General features: G+C 41.6%; 2 protein-coding genes across 6 annotated transcripts in view; one reads left to right on the plus strand and one right to left on the minus strand.

Annotated features, from left to right (window-relative positions):
- The first annotated feature begins 754 nt into the window (after nt 1-754).
- On the plus strand, nt 755-15,751 carry rpf1 (ribosome production factor 1 homolog). Of its 5 annotated transcripts, none has more exons than XM_022241468.2 (10): nt 755-919; nt 2,160-2,216; nt 2,691-2,771; nt 3,156-3,251; nt 3,484-3,637; nt 4,989-5,071; nt 5,270-5,448; nt 6,591-6,717; nt 9,191-9,276; nt 9,754-15,751. In XM_022241468.2, exons 1-9 carry the CDS (start codon nt 773-775, stop codon nt 9,230-9,232), a joined length of 966 nt encoding a protein of 321 aa, XP_022097160.2. In that variant the 5' UTR covers nt 755-772; the 3' UTR covers nt 9,233-9,276; nt 9,754-15,751. The 5 variants fall into 5 exon arrangements, with proteins under 5 accessions (XP_022097160.2, XP_022097161.2, XP_022097163.2 ...); XM_022241469.2 differs by having other exon boundaries at nt 14,815-15,751; XM_022241471.2 differs by having other exon boundaries at nt 14,957-15,751.
- Nucleotides 15,425-27,752, minus strand: part of LOC110982793 (arrestin domain-containing protein 3-like) — a 34,341-nt gene continuing 22,013 nt past the window's right edge. The window contains exons 5-7 of the mRNA XM_022241467.2: nt 24,256-24,444; nt 17,730-17,838; nt 15,425-16,692 (exon numbers count right to left, since the gene is read on the minus strand). Of these exons, the coding sequence (XP_022097159.1) occupies nt 16,052-16,692; nt 17,730-17,838; nt 24,256-24,444 (939 nt within the window). The 3' untranslated portion in view covers nt 15,425-16,051. The remainder of the gene's footprint in view (nt 16,693-17,729; nt 17,839-24,255; nt 24,445-27,752) is intronic.

Consider the following 27,752-nt stretch of genomic DNA (forward strand, 5'->3'; position numbering starts at 1 on the left):
CTTCAATCAACTCGGGGCGAATTAGCGAATTACTACACTGGCATGTTTGTTCTGCATGACGTATATAAATCGATAAATCCGCAGGTCATTACACTGTGGACTTGGAGCTCGTGCCGCGGGGCAGTCAAGGCCCTTGTTATGGAGAATCAGTGTCCATCATTAATTTTCATACCTGCATGGACTGCGGTACAATAGATTATTTTGGTACATGGTAAAGGAGCGAGTAGTGTGAAGAACATTCGTTACTTGCGCTTCAATGAACAATTTTCTTCTTTCGAGTTGTTCCGATAAGCCTGGGCAGGGATTATCATTTGACACAGATCTTCTTGATGGTGGATGGAACCAGATGCTCCGTTCCTGTTCGGCAATTGGAGGGAAAAAACGTGATTCTGTGTCCCTGCAGCAGGCAGATCGTGCTGGAGCTGAGTTAGTGGAAAAATTGTTTGATTCGGTGCTTTTCATGAGGCCTACACTAATTACAAGGACCAAACAAATTAAATCAAGTTTTTAAAAAATGCCAAAAAATAAATAAATAAACCTTACCAAACCAAAACACAAAAAAGGATAAAAACAAAATGGAAAAGAAACACCAAAACAAAGCAAAGTGAAAGAAAGCGAGTCAAAGAATAACCCACGTCCTACAAGGTATGATGTAGGGCCTACTGTACATGTACATGTACGTATGCGCGTACGATCGGAACTTTATTACTGATAACAAAGTAATGCGACAGTGAAGGAAGGCGCGAGAGGGCGCACTCTGGTAATTTCCAAAATGGCGGCGCACGCAGACGAAAGCACGTCGCAGAGCATGGCGGCAGAACCACCGTCACTTGACATCCCCAAAGCCAACATCTCCCGCTTTAAGAACAAGCAGAAGAGGTCGGAAGCATACCGAAAACTCAAGGCTCAGTTGAAAAAGGTATAGGCCTTACTTTCCTTTTCATTACTGCCTGTCCACACGGCTTGGGACCAATGCAATGGGACATCATAATTATGGAAAAAAGTTTATATTTGGAGTGTTAGTAGGCCTATTCCTCTTTTTCGATTTTGGACGGGATCGTCATACTAACGCTTCACGCCTGTATAGTAAGGTTAAAAAGGTTCTCAAAATTGCAAAGACTCACCAAAAATACCGTTATCACCACCAAGCCTACGGGCTTCGGTAAATGCCATAGTCAAACGCTTGAGGCTTCAATGATATTTCTGACTTCAAAATTTGTCAAAATCCGACTGTTTTCGCTTGACACGCCCACAGCACTTGAACTTTTCGCTGCCTGTTCCTTTCAAATACACGTATTGAGATTTAGAATACGCAATAACTCTATGGGCGAACATGGTCATGATGGTCCTCCCAGAAACACGCATGAGAGGCCTATACGTGGTGTTACAAGACTTTTTGATGGTGATGGTTGGGAGTGCTACACCAACGACTGTTTCCTCTATGGGTGAACATGGTTGTCTAATGAAACCGCAGGAGAGGCCCAAATGTAGTCGAGGCACAAGACATATTGACCAGGAAATACGTTTCCTGATATGAAATACGGATTCTGAATGTTCCCGTTTACTCTGCCTAGAACTACACTCTCTCAATCAAATCTTCCCCCCAAAAGCCGTCCATACTAAATAATATCTCATTAAGATGCAATCACGATGGTTTTTGGACAGTCAACAGGCTATATTTGGCAAAATTCAGACCTTTTACTTACTACTTAGGGCACCCATTTTTAATTTTGTGGTTCTCATTTCCTACCGACCCTATTTTTGGCTCCCAACCTCAAAACAAGGTTTCCTTGAGCAGTGTGTGTAAGTTTCATGTTAGGTTGATGCAAGCATACCAGGAACCTGTAGTATTCTTTTATTTCCAGATCATAACTAAAATTATTGGTAAATTGGTATTCTGAAGAGTCCTTGTAACGTAAGTTAGACTAGCGTTTAATCAACACAGCCGTTTTATGTGATTTGTTAAATGCCAACATCACCAGCAAAATCACCATCATAGTAAGCTGTTGCTTTTTTATTTCCCGTTATTTTTCCGCAAGTGTTTTATAATTACTTCAGTACTGGGACTTTGCCGTGATGTACATGTACATGTCGCCCAGGCAATAACACTGACACTGCATTGAGTTTCATTCCCAATTTTTATTTCCGTTTATCAATAGCAAAAACTGAAAGAGAAGGCGCGGAAGAAGATGGAGAGAAAGGCTTTAGGTAACAAGGTAAAGATGTCAAGTTTCTATGAAGGTTTGCAATTTGCCTGTTAGGAAACTGGAATATACTACTTCATTGATTGGTTACTAGTGACCAAAATCGTTCAATCTTTTACAAACATGCTTTGTCCTAGTTTTCCTTCCAACATGTATTTATGCCAATATTTTACAAATGAACCCTAACTACATGTACTTCAATTGCTTTAGCATCCCCGGTGAGATTGCCAAAGTTGAAATTCAGGAGAAACCATCACCAAGGGTGTTGATGAGCTGTGACTTTCCACATTTTTCCGGATTGACATTGCGTACATGTTCTTACGTGCATCTCTATTAGACAGTAGTGTCCAGAGACAGTAAATGTGAAACTTCTTTATTCTGCTGAAAAGTTTTTCTTTGCCACTCAAAGCTTTTTTAAAAACCAGGATTACAGAAATTAGAATTAGAGTTCCTGTGTTCACTCTAATTTGTCGTGTTTTTTTGCAGGCTCCGCCCAAGAAGGCCCCAAAGACTATCGAGAACATGAGGGTATATGATGAAACCATGGTGGATCCAGAAGATGAAGAGGTACATGTAGATGCCAAGACATCCAGTTTTCTTGAGAATATTGTTCTTATGAATCTAGTTTTAGCCCACTGGAATGCATCTGTGAAAGTAGGAAACCTCCTTTGAATGCATACAGTTTGAGTTTGAATCCATCAGGCAGCTTTGCCAATCATTGGACTACGTACTTGTAGAAAAACACAAGTCACAAGGAAATCTATGATCTTTTGTCTTCTGTTTTCATGGTGAGGTATTTGCATCTCATGGTGGAAACTTGCTTGAAAGGTTTTAAGGCTTATACATGCCTCTGATTTGCAGCAGATTTAAACTCTGCTTTTTCTCCGCAGCTTTCTTTGCAAGGAGGCGTAGGTTTTTACTACGTGTACTGTTCTGTTATATTTCATGCAGGTGGCCCATGATGAAGAACATGATGAGATGGCACCCTACTTCAACCGTCAGACCCAGCCCAAAGTCCTCATTACAGCATCTGATATATCAAGATTTGTAAGTAGATTCATTGGTTCATTGCCAAGAGGTCTCGAGACATTCGCGGGTTTTTTTGGCAAATTGTATTTTTATTCTGACCTTGAAAGAAATATATCGGGGATGGGGCTAAAATTTTGAGCTCTTTAAAAGTGCCACACTCATTCTTTTCAAAAAAATTTTCAGCTCCTTTTTGGGGAGCCCCCTCCCTGAATCTACCCTTAGACCTCTCTCCAACTCTCCTTCCAAACAGAAATGCAAAGTCCTGTGTCGGCAGCTGCAGTCATGTATCCCAAACTCTGAAATCTATCCTCGGCGTCTCTCAGCCCTCAAGAAGGTCATCCCGCAGGCTGTAGAGAGGGGTTTCACGGACCTCATTGTCATCAACGGCAACAAGAAGTTACCTGGTAAGATCCTTCATTTCCAAGATTCCTTTTCCCGTGTACATTTCTTTCTTTGTTTCATTTTCTAGCGTCAATTTTTTGAGCGTCACTTCTGTATGAGAACACTTGTTTGGTTCACCTGTCACCATTTTGAGTACACTCAGGGACTGATTTGTACAAAAGACCTTCAATGTGATGTCATGCAACTGGCACAAGAGATGAGAACTAGATCATGGCATGGTTCCTTGCCTGAAACCTCAGTGTACATGGATGCGCATGACAGAGGACAACAGACATGGCAGATGGAGTTGATGTGGCACAGCTGCCACCATGGGCAGAGGCCGTAATTTTGAGTCCAGTCTTCAGTAGTTGCCGGAAGGCCCTACATATCCATCATAAGTTTGTGACAAGTCGTAAAGTTTCGAGTCAAAAGCTACCACGGCACATAGTATATGCAGAGAATTATGCAGAAGCTGTTCAAAAGAACTTGAACTCAATCAATGTGCTGCTTATGGTTAGACTTCGGATTGGACTCATCAAAGGACATGTGGAACATCTTGTAATGGATTTGAATATGGCCTCTCAGGTTGGTTCTGTACAAAACCAGCTTTCTGATTACTCAGAAAAAGAACAGATTGGAGGTGTACCTTTGGTGGAGAATTACCTACAGTCACCAGGCCTCTTTCTATAGGCACATGAACACTGCCAGCTATTTCACAAAATAAAAGACCCATGAATGTATCTTGTCTGAACAGTGGCCGTGACAGCACTTCTGCCATTACTGGGGGCCTGCCTAATTAAACCGTTGCTGATTACCTAGATTAGTTCGTATGTTACTGGTTTAGTGTCCGATATTGGCACCTGTCCATGTGTCCTCCATTATTAGACAGGCAGAATGTATAAACCCCATTTCTTACAACAGGCGTGCAACTTTTTCTCAGATCAGCCGATTTCCTCATTATTCCCTTCACACTCATGCTATTGACAATTGACAAACAACAAAGTCTTTTAAAGAGTAGCATTTCCTCATTTTTTTTTATCAAAGTCCAAGTTACATTCCCGTTACACAAATTGACAAGGCTGATGTTTTAAAGTTTACATTTTCCACCAACATACTTGGTATAATGTAAACTTGAATTGGAACCAGGGGCCATCGATTTCAAAAATTTGGCTGTGAGTAATCTCAGGATTTTAATCACTGAGAATTTACTTGTCAGCCAATGTCTAATTGTTGCTGAAATTCAGGTTATTCTTATAGTGCCATGTTCTTCTGAAGCAGTCCAAAGTCCTTCTAGATAAAGAGTGTGTAATCACTTTTTTTTTTTTTATTATTTCATCAATTTTTGTGTTGCTTTCTTTTTATCTTGGTTCCCAGATGCCATGTTGGTGTGCCATCTACCTAATGGGCCGACGGCACATTTCAAACTTTCCAATGTCAAACTAAGGAAAGAGATTAAGGCGAGTATGCTGCCCCCTGTTGTTCCTTTGTAGCCAGTTTGTTCAGTCGTCGGGTTGTTGAGAACTCAACACAGCCAAGTGTGCGGTGAAGAGTTTTTCTTATAAATTTCAGAAGAAACAATGCCGTGATTTTCACTGAAAGTTGAATCTCTGTGAAAATGTTGAATTGACACCTCTGTCTGACTTTTCTCGAACCAGAAATGTGGCGAAACCACAGACCACCAGCCGGAGTTAATCCTAAACAACTTCAACACGCGACTAGGGCATAGTGTGGGGCGGTTGCTTGCTGCCCTCTTTCCTCACGATCCTGACTTTGTTGGCCGAAGGGTCATCACCTTTCACAACCAGAGAGATTTCATTTTCTTCAGACACCACAGGTAACGAGGACTCAGACTTCAATTTTTTTTTTAGGCTTTTATGAGGTCCGTTGAATGACTAAATCTTTTTGAGAGGCAGATTGATTCATCTGATTTGGGAAGGCTTTGTTTTTACATTTTGGTTGAGATGTGACATCAGGATTTCGGACTCAGAAGCTTCAAATTTACAAAAAGCCATGCATGTGTTATTTGAAACCAAACTGTAAGTCACTTTTGAAGAGCAAAATTGATAGATCTCTAACTATACCCATCGGGATGATTTCACATCATGACAAGATGCACCATTATTATATCTGCCTTGGGAGTAATGCATTTATTCCCTCCAATTGGGTTTCATTTAACATGCCGAAGTCGTGGAATCTCATCCGATTTTAGAACCAGCAAATCTTTCGTCCATTTCAATTCCTACTGTCAATCCTACGGTGAATATATTGTACAGTTGGTTCTTTTTTAGGGGGGCATAATCATGTTTTCTCAGCTTCGCTAGAGTTTTCAGGGCATGTTTGTCCTTCCAACAAATTCCACATTTCCTTTTATCCCTCAACATCTTGAGACAGATGACACACGGTTCCTTTGTCGCCTGAGGGCAGATCTGATAATGCAGTTGACATTAATGGTTAGAGTCAACATCCACTGGCCGTCAAAAGTACTGAAGCAAATGGAGAGGGAACTTCAGCATTGCGCTGCTTAGTACTCTCGATGAACCGCATTAAGCCAGTGGAACAATCTTAGTCTTTGTTCCCAGAGTAAGAATCCTCGTAAACATTGCAGATCCCAAGGTTTAGTTTTGACAGATGTTGGAATAATGTGCCCTTGGATAAAAGAGGTCAATTCAAACCCTAATCTATGTGTGAATGTTTCAGCGCTCCACAAAAAACCTTTGTAAGCTTGTGGTGATGTGTTGTATGAATGTCTGTATGAATGTCTGACTGAGCTGCGATTTAAATGTATTTTGACGGACATCCGATGCCTTTTCTTTCTCTTTGTTATTTTTCCATTTTTTGGCCGAGTTATCTTGTATTCTCTTTGATTTAATGCTGTAAAGTTTGCAAACATTTGTCCTAGCCAGAAAACTTACACAGTTGGTCAAAAAAAGTTGTAGAATTTCGATTCGAAAGGAACTTTTCATGTGTGTGCTCCAGGTACATCTTTCGGAATGCCAAAAAGGTGGGCCTTCAAGAACTTGGTCCAAGGTTCACCCTCAAGCTACGATCCCTTCAGAAGGGCACTTTTGACACCAAGTTTGGCGAATACGAATGGGTACATAAGGTAAGTCAGACATTTTGTTCTTGTTATCAAGGCTTCACTTGTCAGTTCCTGATAGAAAAGCCCTGACCATTGCACCTTTTACAAAAACATCAAGTGCGTCGATCAGTGCTGTGAACATGCGCGTCACTTTAAACAATGCTTGTGTATTTCCTTCCCCCCGCAAATTTTCAGTCTCTCTTCATATTCAGAGATATCTACTTGTACACTGTCTCGATGAGAGCAATGATTACTTGAAGCTAAGTGGAACATTCGATCTGCCACCTAATGAAAAACTTCTCTCCAGGAGAAGATTTTGAATCATTCATTTGTTATGTTTTCCACCCTGCGTGAATAAAGTGGGTACCACTCTACCATTTAATGCTCCGGCATATGGCAGGGTTGGTTTGCATAATAAATTTGAATAATCAAGCTCTCAAATATTGAAATATTCATTTGTATCAAACTCCAACAAAGGCAGAAACAAATTCGTGTCTAAAAAAGTTAAAAAAGCAAAATAAAAGTACTGTTTGGGTTACTGTTAGGCGTATATGCGTTCAGCTTTTATTACCGTGAAATTTGCTGGAGAATACAAGTTTGTAACCAAATGAGTGAATTTTCTTTAATTTCATTGATTATCACCTCACAATATTTGGTTTTGAAAATAGATATTTGATTGTTTGATCGTCAGTTGAACATCCAAATAAAAGGCACAACCCCTCTGCTCTACTTGAAGTTATACTGTATATAGATTTATATGCTATTGCCTAGGACGTACATAGACACCATGTAGTGTGAAGAAGATTGTATTTTTGCGGCTGTACACCACCTGCGTATTGGCATTATATTGGGAAATATATACATGTACAGTATACATTGTATTACATTTGTTCCTTGAGTTTATGAACAATGTTTTCTGATTAAAAGTCACCTTTCTGTGCCTTTTTTTCACACAGTACAGTTTTTCAGAACAGGTGACAATTGATGTGTTGGACGTGAATTTATTTCTGTACTGCGATTTCTTCATTTAATTGCACACAGATAATGGGAAGTTGGTTACATGTTGAACTATGTATGAAATTAATTGTTTTTCCCGCCATTACGAAACTAAAATGTAATTACAAGAGCAGACTAATTGAGTGGAAAACAATATATTTTGTTTTGCTTGGGCTATCTTTTTAGCTTGTTCACTGCTATAGACATGATAAATGGAGATTTGAAAGGGTGTGACAGTAAGCAGTGCGCTGATTAACATGACGGCAGTCACCGAAAATATTCTTCAACCAGCAATCAACTGTGGGCATGTACTTTGTACACTGCTGACGGGGAAACATAAATGGAGTCATGCATAAAATCAGCCTGTTGCCTCATTCCGAAGAGGTGTCAATACTCAACTGCAGGTCGCATTGCCTGCTTCCACCGGAGACACTGTAGGCATGCGTACCACCAAACTGTTAACGCCTTATTGTCAAAGGAGCATTTAATGGGCATGCACACCTGACGTTCCAAGCATGGTTCCGCCACAGTAATGTTTTCTCAATTGTAGTACATTCATTATCCATACAATAGTATCACAATTTATTTTTTATGTACATGTACAATGCCAGGACCAGCCCCGTAGACCTATGAACCTTTTTTTCACGTCAATTGACTGAATGACGCGCTCGTTGTCTTCCCGCCACTGGTTGTTCTTATCAGTTAAATGGAGTGATATGTTGTCATGGTAATCTAGCAAAAGGATTTTTAAAAAGAAAGGCATCACCTTGGCAACGCGCGGGGAAAATGGCGACGGTTAATTGTGTGTGGGCGGATGGCTCATTGTAATGAAGGAAAGAAAAAAAAATCATATGGAAAAAAAGGCTGTCATGCCGCCTCTCTGCTCATGAGCTCAAGGCAGCAGTCAGATATTTGGAAAAATAGAAACCAAGGTTGCTCCTCCCACAAAAAGGGAGTAAGACAAAATACAAGACATGTATACAACTCTTGACAATATGCCTCTTGGTTCATCATGTATACATGGAGCATTGTGAAAGGCATGCACGATACATGCTGCAGTTTCAGGGTCTTGTGAAAGGCCATGCTGCATTACATGTACGTGGATGTTGATGTTTTGCTCTTTAAGCAGAGCCTTTTATTGAGTTATGCCCTTTTCCATTTGGTAAAAAGCCTTTCATGTTAACGTTAGGCATTCAGTGGCATCCAGTGGAAGAAGGCTAACATTGAAATCATATGAAGTTGCCGTGTTAATTGGAAGTGCTTCATTGTCCTTCGTACACGTGAGAATCTATTTGGAATGGAAATGACGTCAGGTTTTTGTTCAAAGTTAAAACACGGACAACTTCTAATCTCAAGTTGATAAATACTTCAGTTACTGAGGTATAGTGCATAATAATTTAATGTCTCTTTATTGTTTGGAATATTCTTTCCACTTTCCCTTGAAATTAACAATTAAAAAATCTATTCTGATTTCTCTTGAATAAAATTCTCTTGTTTACAGAGACATGAAATGGAGACAAGTCGGAGGAAATTCTTTCTGTAGTTACTCGGGAATCCAGTGGATTTTTCACATCTCGGCATCTTCAGGTAATTCTGTTCAATTACTGTGGACAAAAACCTGGAAAGGCCATGCGAAAAGAATGCAAGAAAGATTGTTGTCAGCAATTTTGGGTTTCTCATTTTGTCTGGGCTTTTGATTTCCCAGTGCAAGACAGTCAAAGCTTTTCACATTGTACAAACAGGTTTTAGGCGTTTTATTTGAACCCATTTTACTTTTCATTTTTGTCAAAATGAATTCCTAGAATACATGCAGGTTCACACAAACTGCAGTGGTATATTTATAACATGTAGTCCCCAAATGTTTCACTACCGGTTTATCAATTGTGTTTCTCAGATGTACGTTTTCCTGCATTAACCCGATTTCAGGGGTTTGTTTGGTTTTCATTGTTTTTTTCAATTTGGTTCGAATGTAAATTTATTGTACGGAAAACCTGAAGTCAAAATGCCACTCTCCGTTAACATCCCCCCTCTGAGATACTCTGGTATTTCTGTTTTCCGGACCAGATTTCGATGGTCCTTTTATTTGTGCACTCTGTCATCTTGGGGCTGTGTTTACCCGCTGAATCTTCCTCGCTTGGGGACAGAGACCTAAGGCATTGAGGCACATCGACCGACTCAACTTAACTTTCACTGGTTTTCATCTGGTGACGCACAGCGAAGAATCCCCAAGTGGGAAAAACTGGGGGTGGGGGAGGGCGTAATCATCAGGAATGACAACTGCCGAGGAGGCACATACATGTTCATCGTTCATTTACCCAAGGCCGTTATCCCTGGACGTAATTGCGTGCCATTCATATATTACATCTGCACCGTAGAGTATGGCTGAATTGCAACACTTCCAAATTGGGATTCAATAATTCAATAAATTCAGAAACTTAATTTAATAGTTCAATAAAAACGTGCACTTAGAATATTGACCTAATGAACGTCAGAATCTCTGTACATATTATTATTTACTTCAGTGGGTATAATAAGACATTCTCATTCAAAATACAGTTATTCAGTACGCTGGTAAAGAATGCTCTTTAGTCCTCGATTTTCTGTTCGGCAAAAATAATATGAAAGGTTAATCTTCCTTTGAAACGTTGATTTATTTGATTTTGAAGGAAAATAAGATTTGACCATTAATCATACTACTCTTAGAAAGATTTTAAGTTGACATTAAGAAGAATTCAGCAAGCATAAATTGAAAAGCATACATACATCCATATAGAGGAAAATTACTTTGCACAACTTGCTTTGTAAAATTATCTTGACCCGCTCATGAGCAGAGAGGGAGTGATGTAGGTATCTGGCCCATTGCCACTGAATACGAGCCATATAGCACATGTATTAGCTTTGGAGCGGGAACCAGTCATAGGCAAGGCACATGGTATGACTTTCTAGCTGGTTTAGTGTTTTCTCGATAAGCATATACTTTCTTTACTTAGTAGCCTACGTTTGTGCTGAGTAGCAGTCGCTGACTGGAACAAGCCACAACTCGCGTTTACGACTTGGCTTTGGTTAATTAACTTTTTGTAAAACGACCGAGTTGACCACGTTAATGACTTGACTGGTTGGTTGCATAGAAGCCGTCTGAAAAACATGTTTATAACATCATCTCATCACACTTTGCGTTTTCCTACGTGCACTTTCTTCCTTAACCCTAACCTTCCTCAATCCTCCAACAGGTGAAGGATTGAGGAGGGTTAGGGTTAAATAGCTGTTTATAAAATGCATATAACATAAGATAGATTTCTGAAAATACTGAAAAATAGTCAACTGCACGTAAACTTGTGCCAACCTTTTCTTACTGATATTATAAATAAACTTTACAGTATTTCTACGTAAAAATCAATGTACAGGTATAACATGATAACATTTCCAACGATAATCAACAAAAACAATGTGGCAGTGCGAACGTTAATGAAACTCTTGCAGTAAGTGCTGACACATTTGCAACCACCGTGCCGTCTTTCTTTCCTTGCAGTTTTTTTAACTTCTCTCTCAGTTATTACCGATGGTGAAAGAAACGAAACAAACAGATCCCGCCTGATGACTTCCTCGCTGTCGACATTCTACAAAATAACCACCTTTGATGTAATAATTGTTTGCAGATCATTTTGAGCACCATACGTATCTAGCAATATACCATGGCAACCATTTTCCATTATTTTTCTTTTATTTCTACACTCTGTCAGACTATATGTGGACGCCCTCAAACTGTCAGCCTTGCTCGACGTGGTTCTCCAGCTTAAATTAATGCCGTTTCTGCATTGTGTTAAAACTCTCTCCAAGTAACTGCACATTACGAAATTTTGGAAAACTGTCTCAGCATCCGTAGTTGCCAAAAAAGTGACTCTCAAAAATGCCATGATTGTACTTTTCAGTGAACGAAAAACAATCCCAGAAATAAATTCTACATGCAGAACCACGTGTGCCCTGCTATCCGTCCAGTTTGTGAGGTCATCTCAACAGTCTAGCCATTGGCCCTTCTCATCTTCTAAAACAGTATTTTATTTCTCCATCCGAAGCTACAAGATCCTTAGAACTGATCATCTTACTGTTGGAGGGTGCTGAACGCCCTAAAGAAGAAAAAACCTGATCTTCCTTGATAGTTCCCTATTTATGTTCGTAATTGTTAATCGAAATTCTTTGTACAAAGATGGGAATGAAGGGTAGTTACCAGCTCCTTTTGCCTTTACAATTAAAAGGTTAAGTACTGTATCTATGAAATTACATCTGTAAAGTTGGGTTCTCCTTATAATACAATTCAGGTACAGATATATAGTCACAGATGCGAACGACAGTGTGTTGCATTATACCTTTGCGACCCGTGTATGTTTTTCGTCATCACTATACAAATTACAAAATATATCTCTGCTTCCGGCCGGCCCATCGTTTCCTTTTACTTTGCTCTAACATCCGCTCTGCCCGATAACCTGTCAACGCGGCACTGATCATTTCCATGTAGCTATCTGTAAATCATTTCAATCCATTCCTCAATATTCCCATCCAAGAATCCGACCCTCCTGTCGACTCCGGCATTCGTTCACACAACTGTTATTCACCTTTCATCAAATTCACCACCCATCTGTATATTTTGTTTCTCTCCCCTTCTATTGACCAATGGGCCAACAAACCAAACAACCAGTCCGCCTGTAAATAAATAAGCCCTTCAACCAACCTCTTAATTAAAAAAAAAACACACCACCCGATGGATTTAAATATCAACCAGCCCGCCAATCAATAGAGCAACCTACAAAACAAATCTAGGTTATTCAATTAGGTCATCAATCCGTCAACCAGTCATTCTGAAGAGAATCCACACAGATATTTACTCTGAATTCATCCATCGAATACTAGCTAACCAGTCGCATCCTATGACTCATCTTCACCCATCAATTAGTCCCCGGTCCATATACACCCTGAACTCGACCATACTAATCACCCACTCCTATCTCGACCATTCACCTCTCCCAGCTCTGCCGCGCGCCCAGTGCACGCAACCGCGTCCATCTCTCACCATCCATCCACTAAAGTCACTGATTTCAGTCATCGTCCATCTCCTTGACAGACCTGAAATACAAGTTCCTAAACCAAATACTGTCCGACACTAGCCACATAACCCTCACACGATGACAAGCTGAAACCGCCATTTTGCACATCGACATCTACGAAACAAATAAAATAGTTGCAGGGATATGATATGAAAATAGCATTTAATGGAAGGAACAGCGGACGATTTATCGTTTACGTACCGGTATACAACTCCGTCAGGAAAAGGCGAAACACTTGTCACGGAACAGAAAAGTGTTTCAGGGATAGCCAACTGCGTCCTTTTTGACAAATCAGCCACGTGCGCATTGCAGCCACGTTTTGACATACTGCGTGTCCAAAGATCGCAGCAACATGTCTTTTAGCCAGTAAACACCGTGGTCTCCTAGTCTATGGTGTATTAAATACTATCCACAGTGGCCACCTTTCTAGTCTGGTCACTTGCCTGTTCTGTGGGTAGCTGCTCATTTGAGGGCAAATCACATCTGGCAAGTCGTCTTTGCCTTCTGCCTCCCCCACACACATAGAAATCACACTCGTATCCACCCACCTGTCATCATGTACCCGCTTATCCCCCGTGAAGGTATTAATTTTCCTAGGCCCCAAAGGCGACTGCATTTTGAGCTGTATATAATTACTTCAACGCGTCTCGCTCGAAAGAGTGCAGTGTGTACTTTCTCCATCGAGAAATATGATCATGCTCAATAAAGGTTCATTTTCCGATTTCAAAATATTTTTTACGATCCGTTCCCCCATACATTCATGCACTGATCAGTAAGGGACTCTTACACTGCATTTATAATGTCATCTACTCTAATTACAATGAAGTGCGCTCAATGGTTGTCGACAAGATTTATTCATAATAACTAAATATTTTAAAGGCACTTTAAAACTGTTTTCCTTGAACAGTGTGTGAGTAATCAGCTTAATTGTGCATAATGAAGGCAGGATGTTTCCGGATCGGAGACCAGATTCTGGCGAGCTTAGCATGAGGCAAATCTTTCTGAACGGTCGTCATCAATTCGTACACAATAGACTCTATACTTCCCAATTAACTAAGTGTCATGTCATCCAAACTCAACATTTGTGATAAAACGTTAACTTTAACTGTGGCAGTCTTCGTTGTTTAAGGAAAGCCAGAGAAAGCCATTTGTCCATTCTTGTTTGTGATTTGGAGATTTTCCAGATGTCAGATTGTCAAATGTAGCCTACGTGTACATGTACATGTACGTGCATAAGTTGATGCACATCACGTTGAATTGTGAATACTCTTTGCATCAGCCTGATATATATGCACTGTGGGAGTAATGTTTTTGACGCCGTTCAGATGTAGTTTTACGCACCAACAGTTGTACAAATTCACCATGAATCGCTAGGGCATGTGGATTTTTCCCAATGTATTTTCAGCTGTCTCTTTACAATTCCCCTCGCAGCACGGCCATTTTGGCCGTGCTGTACATGGAACTAATGGCAAATTTCAAATACATTGCAACTTGGTTGTTCAAGGTGTAATTGTTTAAAGTTGGAAAGTGTGAAACATTAATTGAAATTGATTATATGCGAGTGAATCACACTCGGAACTCGAAACCAAATTATCATTCTGTGATGAAACAGTTCACGTAAACTTTGATTGTGGTCAGCCAAGGCATTGTACCCGAAACCTCACCAGCATTAATTGTGATCCGCCGATTGCAGGATCTGATCCACCAATTGAGGGATCTTTATCCTGCTCCAGAGGAGGATCAAGAAAGGTGGATCTGATCCTGATCCACCGTATAACAGTTAGCGTTCCCACTACACACAATTGCCGGATCAAATCCATCAGTTGGGAGATCTGATCCGGCAATTTGACAAAAGGTGGATCAGATCCCCCAATATGTGGATCAAGTGGGAACGGGCTGTAAAAATGACACACTCCAAACAATAATTCCTTGATGGAAAAACGGCAGGTAAAATTAGTGTTTTGCCCGTGAAGGCATTGTACCCCAAACATCATTGGCATTGATTGTTCTTCCTTCTTTCCTTAAGCCGTTGAGCCTGATGAAATGCACAGCTTGAAGATTAAGTCGTCCACACAAGACAGACGGTTGTGTTTGATATGCATTGTCGTCTCATTTACACTCTGTGGAAAAGACTCATCTTCAGAAATGGCCACTTGAATCTCCCTCAGATTTGTGCCAAATCTGTTTGACCACAGCATCCCATCTGATCTGTTGTTGCTATAACTTGTAGGCATCAAAGGACATCCTCGCTTCAACCATCCTCGTCCCACGTCTAACTGCGAGTCTCGGGAGAAACTGGTCAGCGATCACTTTCTTTGAACGTGGATTTAAGGATTTGAGCACTACCGATGCAGTCTGTTAGCGCCGGCGTCTTGATTACATTAACAGTGTCGGTGGTTTGGAAATTGATATCATATGAAGAGGTCATCCACCACCAGGGAATCTTCCTCTTCACCTTATCAAAGACGGCAGGAATATTCCAAATCCAAAATATTTTGACCTGACCGATTAATGAAGTGTTAATGGAGACAGGTACATTGTACTAATTCAGGAATGATAATGTTTGCAACGCGTTGAAAAGGGACACTTACATTCTGTTTGCTGAGAACATCAGACGGTTCCCTTGGGCACTTGACTAAAGAGTGGTTCCATTTTTAATCGAGAATTCGCACCATTGGCATAGAATACTGCTTTTCTTGAACTGTTTTGGGTTGAAAGGTATTGTGCCAATCTGTTTCATCCTCGTATCCAAATGACCAAGTGTATCATTGTGTTTCTATTCAACTTCAGTAAATTAATAAACCTGGTAATACCAGCACACCATGTTGCAAAGAGATTCACTGTTGAAGAATATATCCTTGTTGGAAATATTCATATTTTGACCATAATGGAACGACAATGTTTACTTGGCGCTTAAAAGATGTATTTCGAAGGTGGCACTAATCAATAAACTTAGTAACAAATGCATTGTGTCCTGTGGTTAATTTTTGTTTAGAGGAGCTGATTTCATGTGGTCTGTTTTGCACCAGAAAAGCAAAGTGCGGTATTCAGGAGGCGATTTCTCTGGCTTTCCCAGGGTTAGAAATACCCCGACCTTCAAAAAATCTTTGTATCAAAATTTGAAAAGAGAAAGGTGCAGCCTCTCAAAAAGCTCCTCATATTGTTGTATCAAAATAGTTGAGGAATCGAGCAAAAAGAAAAGTCGAACTAAAGTTCAACCTGTAAGTACATGTACAGAGTTACTACGCCAGCCGTATTGTGTGTCATACATAGTGACAGGCGTAGACCCGGCCTCCTTCGCCGTGCTTTACTGCATAGTAGTCAATCTGGTGTCGGGCCATAACCTCGGCCAGTTCTTGGTCCTCCTCTGTCGTGCCCTCGCTGGCCGTGCAGTTGGCATCGGAGTGCAGGTCAGTGCCGACCAGCGACGCCCTGTCCTGGCCCGAGATCTGGTAGATCGGGCTCATGTCCGAGCTGGAGGGTTTCCGGCTCAGCGGAACGTTGTTGGTGCTGGTGGTGATGTACTTGGTGATGCTGCCGCTGGATTTACTGGCAATCACTGAAGGGTCGTCCAACTGGAGCTGCTGGTGTACACCACCGCCCACGCCGCTGTGCAAAGACAGGTTGGAGCGGGAGTGCAACAAACTTTGATCGCTAGGGGGCGAGTCAAGGGGGTTCCTGGCCAGTCCATTGGCCCGTCTTCCCGGTAGGTAGCCATTGCCTTGCCCGGAGGATGACGAATGGTGTCCCGGTACGGCACCGTTACTCGTAGCGTTGTCCTGGACCACGACAGCACAGGCGGTCAGATACAACGGCGTGAACTGTTTGACTTGCATAACCCGGTCTCCATCATTGTACTGCATGTAACCTGTGTTGGACCCACACGACTGTGGACAAGCATGACCTGTCAACCCAAAATAAGATAATAATTCCAGAAAAAAATACACGTTGTTTGAAAGATGAAATGTATTTGTAAAATACCGACTCTTACCCGAGCGACATATGATGTTTCAATGCTATCGATGCTGCTGTAATACTTAACGATATGGCTACTGGTAAATTAGCAATTTTTCGTCATTGGTTTGATTTATTTACAAGAAATAGCTGATTTGCTGTGAAGCATTATCCTTTATTTCGCCTGATTATATCTGATCCACAAATGTTCAGGCGCTCTCCATACATCTTGATTTTTCTTTGTAACGGTAATTTTTCTCGACTTTATTACCCTGATTTCACTATGTACACGGAAAGACTCGGACGCTGGCCCAAATTCACCCACAAAAGCCTGCTCTTATTCGGGACTGCGTGACAAATGTGACTTGCTTGCATATGCGCTATGAGTTACTACTCCGTCGGGACGGCTGTCCCATAGTCTTCCTCCATTTGCTCCACTGCGCCTCTGTCTCCAGCGTGAGCCGTAGTTACCGGCTTTCGAGGAAATTCAGAGCACATGAAAGTGCCTGGCATAGAAGTGGTGAGAAGATACGCGAAATTGTGATCGTGTTATTTTTCGGTTCACCTGCGTCCGGGGGAACTGTTGGAATGACCTGTTACGCGTGTGGTCAAGGCCCGCGTGACCACTCCTTGGACGAAGATTAGTCTCGTTACGAGCTGCAGCTGACCGGAAAAAAGATGCGTGATTTGTTTTACTTTGGATAAATTAAAATCTAAATTTGGCTCATAAGTTTGATGTAAGGCGTTTGGGCCGTATGTTTCCGCATATTTTTGAAAGTATTTTGACAACTTTTAGTAGGCTTATGTGTTGTAAAGAGAAATACAGGTGTAACTTTTTTTATTGTTCCTTCCACAATATTGCTTTTGCCTGGCTTCCGAGGAACATGCAGTCCAAGTGCTGTCGCTGGTCTTTCTTTGTGTGTCAAATTTCCTTCTCGAAGTCAAAGTTCCGTCGCTCCAATTACATTTGGCCTGTGCAGAACTTACCATAGCTGACCTGCTTGGGTCTATTGGAGCCATCTTTGTAAGGCACGTTTCCAATTGTTATCGGGAAGAAGACCTCCAACGCTTGCTTTTCGTCTACCAGGAGAAACACCTGCACGGTGAAAAAAAGTTACCAATTCGTATTAATTCTCAGGTGGTGCAATCGAGACGTCAAAGATCTAGCGGAAACCTGAAGAGACAGTTGTGCGGAAAAGACACTGAGGTCATAGAGGCTTGAAGGAAATCACACACAAATTACCCCAGGGAAAAACACCTGGATCGTGGTTGTTGAAAGCCCAGTAACGGACGGGAATCGAACCATTCCGCTAACGTTGCCTTCTGAGCAATAATTCTGCGGTGTAATTTTGGACAGCCACATTATTATTGTTTGGCAAAAAAAAAAAGAAATGAAAACTTTCGGCCAAGACGTTATCTTGGCCGAAGTTTTCATCATTGTGTAGGGTACCACTTTAGTACTAGTACAGCTTGCGTTTTAGTCAGGTCACCAAGGTCACACGAAAAGGTCACATACATGGGCGCCCTCCAGCGGCAAAAACTGGCAAAGCGAAGTGAACTGACAACTTAAATAAGTCCTAGCCCAAATTACTGTATGGGAAGTGGCTGCTGGCTTGTACCATAAAATCGTAGCTTCAAGCCACAGCTGTGTAATCTGGGTACAAGTAATTCTATGTAAAAACAAGTTTAACCTTCAAGTACATGTACATGTAAACACTAAGCGAAAATAAAGCTGCGCTGTGCCATCAAAGGACAGACAAGTAAGCGCGTAGAAGCTGGAGCCCGAAGACGTCACACGCAGCATCGATCGGAAAAAGACCATTAGGGCTGGGCATTATTTTGCAATTAGTGCCTTTGCGTGAGACTATCTCTCGTTCCCGCCACTTTCACATTCGATTCAGACGGCGATTTCCCCCGAGGGACGTGTGTGATTGGGCTTCCCGCCAATCCTTGCTACGGCAACGAAGGAAGCGATGCGATTACCCGATGATCGGTTGGGCCCTGGGGCCTGCATGGACCAAGTCATGTTGCCTCACCCGCTCCCCCCCAGCTGCATATGAAATGAGGCATTTCTGTTTATTAATTTTTTGTATCGTTCTTTCAACATTATGTCAAAGTGTGTTTTTTTTTAAATCATGTTTACTATTAACCTTTCTTTTGTCCCGCCAGAGGTTTAAAAGATGAAAAGACATCGCTAAATATGTCAGAGAAATCGAGTGTCTTGTTGGTCTGTCCATTAAGCTACCGAGAAGCGTCAGTTTACTTATGCAAGATGCCAGCAGATGAAGGAGGCTTAACTAAACAACATTATGTTTCCTTTTCTGCAAACACGACAGACCACAATTCATTCGTTTGTCGAAACGATTCCCATAAAAACTGACATGTTTGACCGAGCGATTCACCATAAAGATTACCAACAGAGGAAACTCAAAGGGAGTCTACTGGAACAGAGCCAAAAATAATACATAGAAAAAAATTCCCTGTTTTAAGATGGCTTGATCAGCGTGTTGCCCACCCGCAACGTTGGGTATCTTTGCTCTTGGATACTCACTTTCTGAAACATCAACTTACTGCAAGCACTTGTCTGTTATTGAAAGGGGTTTCGCTGCATGTTTTTTTTTTTAAGGTGACCAGTGACTGCTTCATACAAGACACAACGATGCACTGTGTCGGCTATTTTCAGTCATTGCCCAAACTGGTAAAGTTGATTGAACATTACTATAAAATTCTCGGATAGATTTTTCCCTTTATACTCTGTCTAGGCGGCTTTATTTGCGTCTATGGCACAGTGATATTGTCCATTTTGTGCCGTTCCGGTTTTGACAGCATGCAGCGACGGATGTGACGAAAATGTCAGCTGAAAGTTTCAGCGGGGCTTTGGCTAATATCGATCCGTCATCTAGACACAATAACCTTGCCCTATCGGAAACATCTCTGTCGAAGGCGCGGGAAGACGTGTGCCATTGCCATTAGTCAGGCCTCAAATGGTTTTTAGTCTACTTAGTTGCCTTGGCAACGCCAACCCGACGAGAACAAGGCAGACGAGACCCAGTTCTAACATCACTTTAAATGGCAAGATTTGATTTCCGTGCCTACGCCTTGAAAAGATGAGTTTTATCCCCTCGGAAAAAATAATAATTCAGTAAATGAACTCGATTCGCAAATGAGATCTGTATACTTTCCTGTCCTCGTCTTTAAAGATCCAATGACAACAGTGTTGCCATGAGATTTAAAGGTGGTATACACCATTTGTCAAATCTCGAAAATGGCACTGCCGAATTATCGAGAATAAAATATAAAATCAGTGCATTGATTGCAATAATTGCAATCACATATTCCAGGGCACTGATTTTATATTATATTCTCGTCAGTATATATTCTTGTCTGATCACGGTCCTACAGTCTAAAAAGGTTGGTCACATTTGGGTTGATATTTTGCCCAATGTTGGTGTAAAAATATAAACTTCCCAACCTTGGGCAACTTCTTACCAATCGTTGGTCAATGTTAGACCAACAGTGATGGAAATGAACCAACAATGTGGAAACTTTAACCAAGGTTGGGCAAAGAACAAATGCCCAACACGGTTTTGACCAACTTTTTTACAGTGTACGTAGCCCTTCCATTTTTCACTGCTGAATTATCAGTAGGTACATGCATCACACTGTGAAATAAGTAAAATAACAGCATCGGACTATCTGACAATATTGTCCGCTGAGAGTGCTGTCATTTTTGACCAAAAAAAAGAAATTTTATACTCCTTTCCTGACGATTGACCGGACCATCGTTGGAAGATCTTTATAGGAGAAGAAACATAATTAGCACAGGGTTATAATTGTCTTCTCCTTAGTGTCCTGTGTACTTGGCTGGTCTGTGATGTCAACACTCACTAATGTGTACGCCTGTATTTCATAAAATGCTGCAGGTTACTGCATTCAGTACACATCAAAATGAACATGTCAGTTTTTTTCTTAAAGATTATGTTATACAGAATGCTTAAGATTTTCTTGAATTTTCGAAGGATACATTAGATCCATGTACAGCCTGCCAATAACCTCAGACACTGTGCATGAAATCGTTCTCTGTAGCGTGCGTTGTCAACTAAGCCTTCTCTGCTTGGTGTGCCTACGCCACACCCCTGCAGTAGTTGTAAACGACCAGTTTCCCGGCCAACACCGTATAACAGACAATAAAATTTGTACATGTTCTGCCCAAATATAAAAGACACCAAAAAAACCACTGCCCAAAACTATCTCTTAACCTATGGCGTCAAGTTTGAGCCAAAACAATTGCAGAGCACGGTTGAATTCCTTGCAAATTGATCGCCGGCTGTAGCAAACGTCGTTCGATGTACAGTGTTCACGTGTGTAAATACTACAGGACAGCTTTCGTTCCACAGCTGTTCGTAAGTCCATTAATGCATCAACCATTACCAGACGTTATCCCCATGCTTTGTTATGACTCACTTTATTTGTAGCCTCATGCTTCCAGATTGAGTACCTATGCGATATACATTATCTGTTTGAGGAAACAGTAAGCCATCTGTACGTTTCATCGTAGCTGATGTGAAATGACGATTCTCTCACCCCTGGGCTTATTATCGCTAAGTTAATACATTTCATCTGAGCATCTCTTCCTACGCTTTATAATGTTTGTTCCCATGTATTATTCAAGTAATATCCATAATATAATTACGCTTTACTGCCAGACACACCGCGTAGGCCTGAAGAGGTTTTTTGGTATTGAGGTAAATCATATACCACAAGCACACACATGAGTCGAATGCCTTCTTGATCTTCAATATAGATAATTTTACTTGGTAACATCACATGACCTGGCCAAACAAATAATTCTCTAGCAATGCTGGTTTCCATTCATTTAATTTGAAATGAGGATGCAGTTGCAATCTTATACGGAACGGTGATGTTTTCACAGTACATGTTGTAGTGATGTTGAATATGCACCAATATAACAACAATGTGAAATTATGTTTAATCTGAGAACTTTCCTTTCATTTTAAAACGTTTCCAGGATTTGATTGAGAATTATCATTGTGAGATGGAAAAATTGCAATCGTTGCTAAGTTTCCGCGCTGAAAGCTATATGACGTCCGACAAAACGTCAAATTTCATTTGATGAATCTCACGCTACATTGGGTGTATCCAATCAAGGCGCTTTATACAGTAATCCAAACTTCAACTTCGCTCGCCGTACCAGATGTGAATGACTGAAAATGACCGGTTGTCAGAGCCTTGCCGAACGCTGCCGTGGTCCTTGCGAGAACTAACCATTCTAGTCCCTTGGCCTACACCCGGCCGGGTATGCCGGGCCTCTGCAGGGCCCACAGTCCTGTCCACACGAGCGTGAAATGCAGCTACAGCGATTTGAGGATGAATTGTCTGCTGCGCTATTGAGCTAGCAGCGCGTCTTGGCCATTTTGGTTTGGGTTAGGTGAGCTTTGTCAGTCGATTTTAATGGTAATTTCTACTTTATCTTTGTCTCTCTCGCTTTTCCTCCGAAAATGCCAATGACTGGCTGGTGAGATGAACCTGATGCCGGTGGGTTACAGTAGTTAATATTCTGGTCGACATACTTCCACGGCTTTCCTTTGACTAAAAAAATACGTTTTCATCACGTCTAGTTTCCCGTGACATATTCTATAATTTGGGGGAAGAAGGTCCGAAGAGGTAGCAATCACGGGTTGTGGTATGTTGAATTAAAATGATCATGCCTGCAAAATGGGTTAACGAAAAACTAGGATGGCTTCTCGGAACATGTCAATTTTCCCAACCAATCTTGTCATTTTATCGACTTTTGTTTTGTAAAATATCCCTTAACCTAAACATCTGATAACAGATCTGGCGCCTTATCAACACTGCGTTCAGTCTCCCTGTTGTACTTCAGTGGGCCTAACGTATTGGGGTGTACAGTTACTTTTGAGGCATGCGTTCATATTATTTACTGTAGATGACTGATTGCAGGTGACGTCAATTTATTTTTTCCTCTTGTTGGTAGCACTGTATTCCATTCACGCCGCCTTTTCCTTGCAGAGTTTTCTCATTTCGTATTACAAGCAGGCGAGTGGTTTAAATCATTGCGCGCGTGAACTTGCATAGTCACCACAGACCACCTGCGAATTGATACCCCCCGTTCAATCATTTACCAAGCCCCTCTAATAGACCACGCGCAAAGCTAAGATGAGTGCTACGGGCCGTGTTTACTACTGTCGGTCCCAGGGATATCAACGTTGTTACTTCACTCGGCGGAATGTCTCTGATGTTCAGGGAGCCATCGATTTCCTGACAGGGGTGGGACCATTAAAGCAGTGAATCAGTCGGTGACACTGATCAAAGTCTTGGATATTTCTCCCATCTCCCACTGCACAGTTCTTTTCGGCGAGATAAACTTCGATACAGTCTAGGTCTTAATTCTCCGTCGGGTATCGCATTCAAGTCGTAATGTTAACGTACAGTTGTGCAGCCGGTGAAGGGTGTTATAGGAACAGCGTAGTTGGGGTACTTGAGCCTGATTGGACAGTGCTGCTGTGGCCGGCACAGTGCCGGTTTTGCCGTCTCTTGTCCGGTTTGTGAAGTAGTCGTAAAGGTAATGGTGTAGACAGCGCCAAGTTAGTAGGTGTCATGTGAAGTAATGGACTCCCTTGAAATCTGGTCTTTCTTTTTATGTGGACTCAAATTGCAGAAAAATCAAGATATTTTTTAAAACTTAATTTGTTTCAATTTAATATACCGCAGGACTGATTTAAATTTAAGTTAAGGAGGAAATTAACCACTTGCATTCTCTTCTTTTTAATCACGCACCGGTTGAGGGGCGCCCCCCCCCCATCCGTCACTGACTATTCCAGTTTTTTCTATTGTTATTTATCATTTTTCACTGTGGCAGTTTCGCCGAAACTACGGCATCGACTTGTCCACACCAGATTAGTGACTGAGAGGTTCGAAACAATTGGATGGGACAGCCCCTGCTGCAGGCAGAGCTGGTTTTGTTGACTCTACAATCCGTATCACACGAGGCTCAGCAATAATGCATGTCACGCTTTTAGACGTAGTCTCCTTCCAGCATTAAAGAGTGAAAACAAAATCAAATCAAAAGAGGAAATGCTGTAGGCGCGTCATGACGTCTTTCCGTTCCATGAATTGACGGTGGGTTGCTCGGTATAGCACTACATTGCTACTAATTTAAGAACAAGTCCGGGGGAAACATTGGTCGGAATAACTTGAAGCTTTTGTCCTTTCAAGGATATCTTCATTATAAGAATACCGTAGATTTATTGCAGTCAGGAAAATGTCAGTTTAAATCCGTTTCGTTCGTTGAATGGTTTAATCCCTTTTGAATCTTTCATTTCTACCAAACTGTTCAGGGAACATGGGCATTATTACCCTGTATATAATCAAATGCCAGCCTCACGCTATGATCTTGCTGTAAAGAGAACGAGTTCTGGGCCTTACCCTACGCAAATGCATCTGGACAGGCCCACTTGGCTTTGGCTTTACTTACCTCAATCAGGTACGCAACTTGAATCAGCCTCGATGAGATAGTGTAGGGCACGATGGGGATTTGTAGCATTCGGGCCGTCTCTAGGACATATTCCTGTTCGGGCAGTACAGCTGGGCTTGTGTAGCATAGAATCTCGTATGACCCCGTTTTGTTTCTCCGCTTGGGATTATCGGCCACCAAGCTGATATTCTGGGATAGGAAAACAATCTCAGAAGTTACAAGGAGGATCATTTTTGTCCTGAGAGTTGATGGGTTTTGGACAGTACTTGTTTGACCTTAACATTCGAGGCGCTTGATGCTACATAAAACGTAACATACATGCTTGGATAGAATGGCAAATGATCTTTAATAATGATATTAAAAGATAAAAAAGATTGTCTGTAGGAAATAAAGAAACAAATCGATGATTTCTAACTTAATACAAGCTATACTGCACCACGGAGATGGTCGATTTTAATCAAATTTTGCTGGCGTTTTCCAAAGCAAGCTAAAGGTTGAATTGGTTACATCGTAGTGACAGGTGGTCCGAGAAGACAAGACGCTTTCAACAGAAGAGGAAGTGTTAGCGACTATCATAAATTAGAACAGTCTCTCCAATCGACAAGAACACCTGTCCGGGAGCACGTGCACCGCTTCAGAGTAATAGCACTGCCTTCAAACTATTTGGAGGAAGTAGATCTGTCATGGCTCTGTCGGTTTGTCTGTCGGTGGTTACGTGGGATAGTGAATCCTACTTGGCGACCGCGATCACGTGATGTCGTTTACTCGTTTTCCCTTTCTCATGATTCCAATTTGAAATCTGCAGCGTGTGGATTGAGTTAGGACACACATTGAATACATTTTATCCTTCATTTCCCTTTGGATGACTGGGATCAGATGATAATGCAGTAATCATTTGACTATCCAGGAACGAAAGGCGGAATAGCAAACATCATTCCTAATCCCAGTTTTGACGTTTTTCTTTTCACGTAAAATTCACCATGCACTTGGATCATAAATCACTAAGTTGAAAATCCTTTCATATTTCGAAGTAAATATTTCCTCAGAACTTGCAGTCAATACGGTGGTTTAGAATTTCTTTTGGAAAACCTTTTAGTTAATTCAGGATTGTGCTTCCGTTGTCAAATTAAACATGTCCATTTATCGTCTGCGTATACTCAGAGGACAAACCCTGATGTGATCATATATGCTGGACCAAGTTCGGCAGCGTCCAAATGTAGCGGTTGCGCGTGGCTGGAAATGTCATGTGCGCCTGTGAACGCCGTTGGTTACCGGCTACAGCTACTTCACATAGACGCGTGTAATGGCCGGCCACAGCCTGTTGACACGGCTTTATTTCCAGCACTCGCGGGTGTTTAACGTCTGTCCACGCATATTCAATATGCCGGGGAAAATCAGTCGGTCTCAGATTATTCGTCGTAATTTCGTCCCAGCCCCCCCCCAACGTCGGCTGCTGCTCCCAGCCTATCTCCGGTAAACGTGGGCCACAGGATACCGAGTGCATCTCCAGCGTGATAGCTTGGCTTAAATTTTATACTACCGTATGTGTGCATGACTCTACCAAATGCATGTCATCAAAATTCTGTAAACATGCATTAAACCTCGGTAAACAGCATTACTCATCACGTACAACGATGCGGTATGCCAATCTTAATATCATATTGCTTCTTGATGATAGGGAGGGGTTTTCATATCAGAGGACCAACGGCCATTTCAGGAAATTTTACGAACTATCAATACTGCGATAACTGGTCTTACAGTTATAACCAAGTATGCAATCATAACAGGCGAGAGGTAAGGCATATACAGCAGTCGCCATGTTAGCCGTTGGAAGCTGGGAGATGCGGGCGAGTGTTGTGTTGACGGTGCGCGCTAGCAAGTTGAGATGGTAATCCAGTTAGGCATCAAATCCAAACACGCGAAGGCTTTCTCGATGGTATCTCATATCTGCTGGCGGAATGCATATATATAATATATATGTAATATATGGGCTGCAGCGAGGATGCACAATAACGAATTTTACAAGGTGTCACTTGAACCTGCTCTGTATCCAGTACGGACCACAGTCACAAACATGCGACGATGTCTCGGAGGCATCCCTTCTTTTATTTATCTGTTTTGTGCAAGGAGGATGTGGCCAATTTATTTCAAAACACTGCTGAGGACTAGTTCAGCTGCCTAGCTAGTCGCCCTGGGACACATCAGCGGAAGAAGACGGGGGGAGAATATGGGAGAGACGACGGTCCGACGTGGCCGCCGGCTCTTGCTTCATGAACAGCTGACCGAACGTCTCGCATCGCACTTTGTACCTCATAATGTCTTCATTGACAATTTTGGTCCATGCTCATTTCCGACAGTGTCTTTACTGCACATCCGCCTGAGATCCAGCTTTAATCTTCGTGTGTGACGTAAACCGGGTGAAACCGCCAATTCCTCTCGTCTACAACGGTTAATATCCGATCGCTGCCTGTATCATCCTTGGAGATGAAACATTTTCAAACTAATCCGAATGGATTTCACTCGGCATGACATCTTGGAAACGTGGTGAAGATCCTTCATGATAACCGTTTCTCTTAAAACTGCCAGGAGTTGAATAAACTGCACATTTCGAAAGTCCCTTTGCAAGCAAGATATCAACAGCCATCACTGTAATCTTTTCCGAAACTCAACGAAACAAATTTAATCCTCCAAGGTTGAGTAGGAAAGCTGTGTTTTTAATTCAACTTCTTTCTTTTAGTCGAGGTGTTGAAAAATGTTAAATGAATTGAATGGTGAAAAACTATGAAACCTCTTTTGTCCCGAAGTGACAACACAGTCGGTCGGATATTCACCCCATGCGCCACACTGAGGGAGCAAACATTCCAGCAAAATATAACTTCCTTTTCACTTTCTCAAGTGCATTGAGGGATTCAAATGGTCTGAAAATGATGCGATTCTGACGCAGTTTGACTCCTGATCGCTGGCAAAACGGCTGTAAAAACACAATCGATATCTGCCAGGCCCTTCAAACCGCTATTGACCTGTACTGTAGTCTCCTATTTATGTTATTTCAATTGTTTTCCCGTTTTCCAAGTGCACTTACCTCTGCCCAATGGAAATGTGACAGCAGTAACATTTAAAGAGATAAAGCCATGCCTTTAGTAGTATAATTTTTTTCAGTAAACCGCGTCATAATTTGGTTTAGCAAAGTATTTCTTGAATGTGTAGAATTGCCATGTTCATTGGAATGAAACGCATTAGCGACATATTGGCCTGGTCTTGTATTTGTACTATATCGCCCATTAAAATAATCCGGCGGGGGATTTATTGTAATTGTTTGACATGCGGTATTACAGTCTCATTTGCCGATGTGCTAGATTCTCCGGGTAGATTCAGCGGATAGCACATTAATGTCACATATTCAGTTACCGGCTGTGCTTACTTTTCTTTTTAGTACTTAAATCATCATCAAAAAGTGGGGACTTAGCTTGGTATCGCATAGCCCTTTGATCCACTGG

The sequence above is a fragment of the Acanthaster planci genome, linkage group LG12, assembly GCF_054643075.1.
Source record: "Acanthaster planci isolate LZ-2023a linkage group LG12, COTS_SCS, whole genome shotgun sequence".
Lineage (NCBI taxonomy): Eukaryota > Metazoa > Echinodermata > Asteroidea > Valvatida > Acanthasteridae > Acanthaster > Acanthaster planci.

Coding starts and splice junctions, on each gene's coding strand:
- rpf1 (XM_087144424.1), top strand. CDS start 773: ATGGCGGCGCACGCAGACGAAAGCACGTCGCAGAGCATGGCGGCAGAA. Junction 920..2,159: donor TCAAGGCTCAGTTGAAAAAG/GTATAGGCCTTA, acceptor GTTTATCAATAG/CAAAAACTGAAAGAGAAGGC. Junction 6,718..9,190: donor AATACGAATGGGTACATAAG/GTAAGTCAGACA, acceptor TCTTGTTTACAG/AGACATGAAATGGAGACAAG.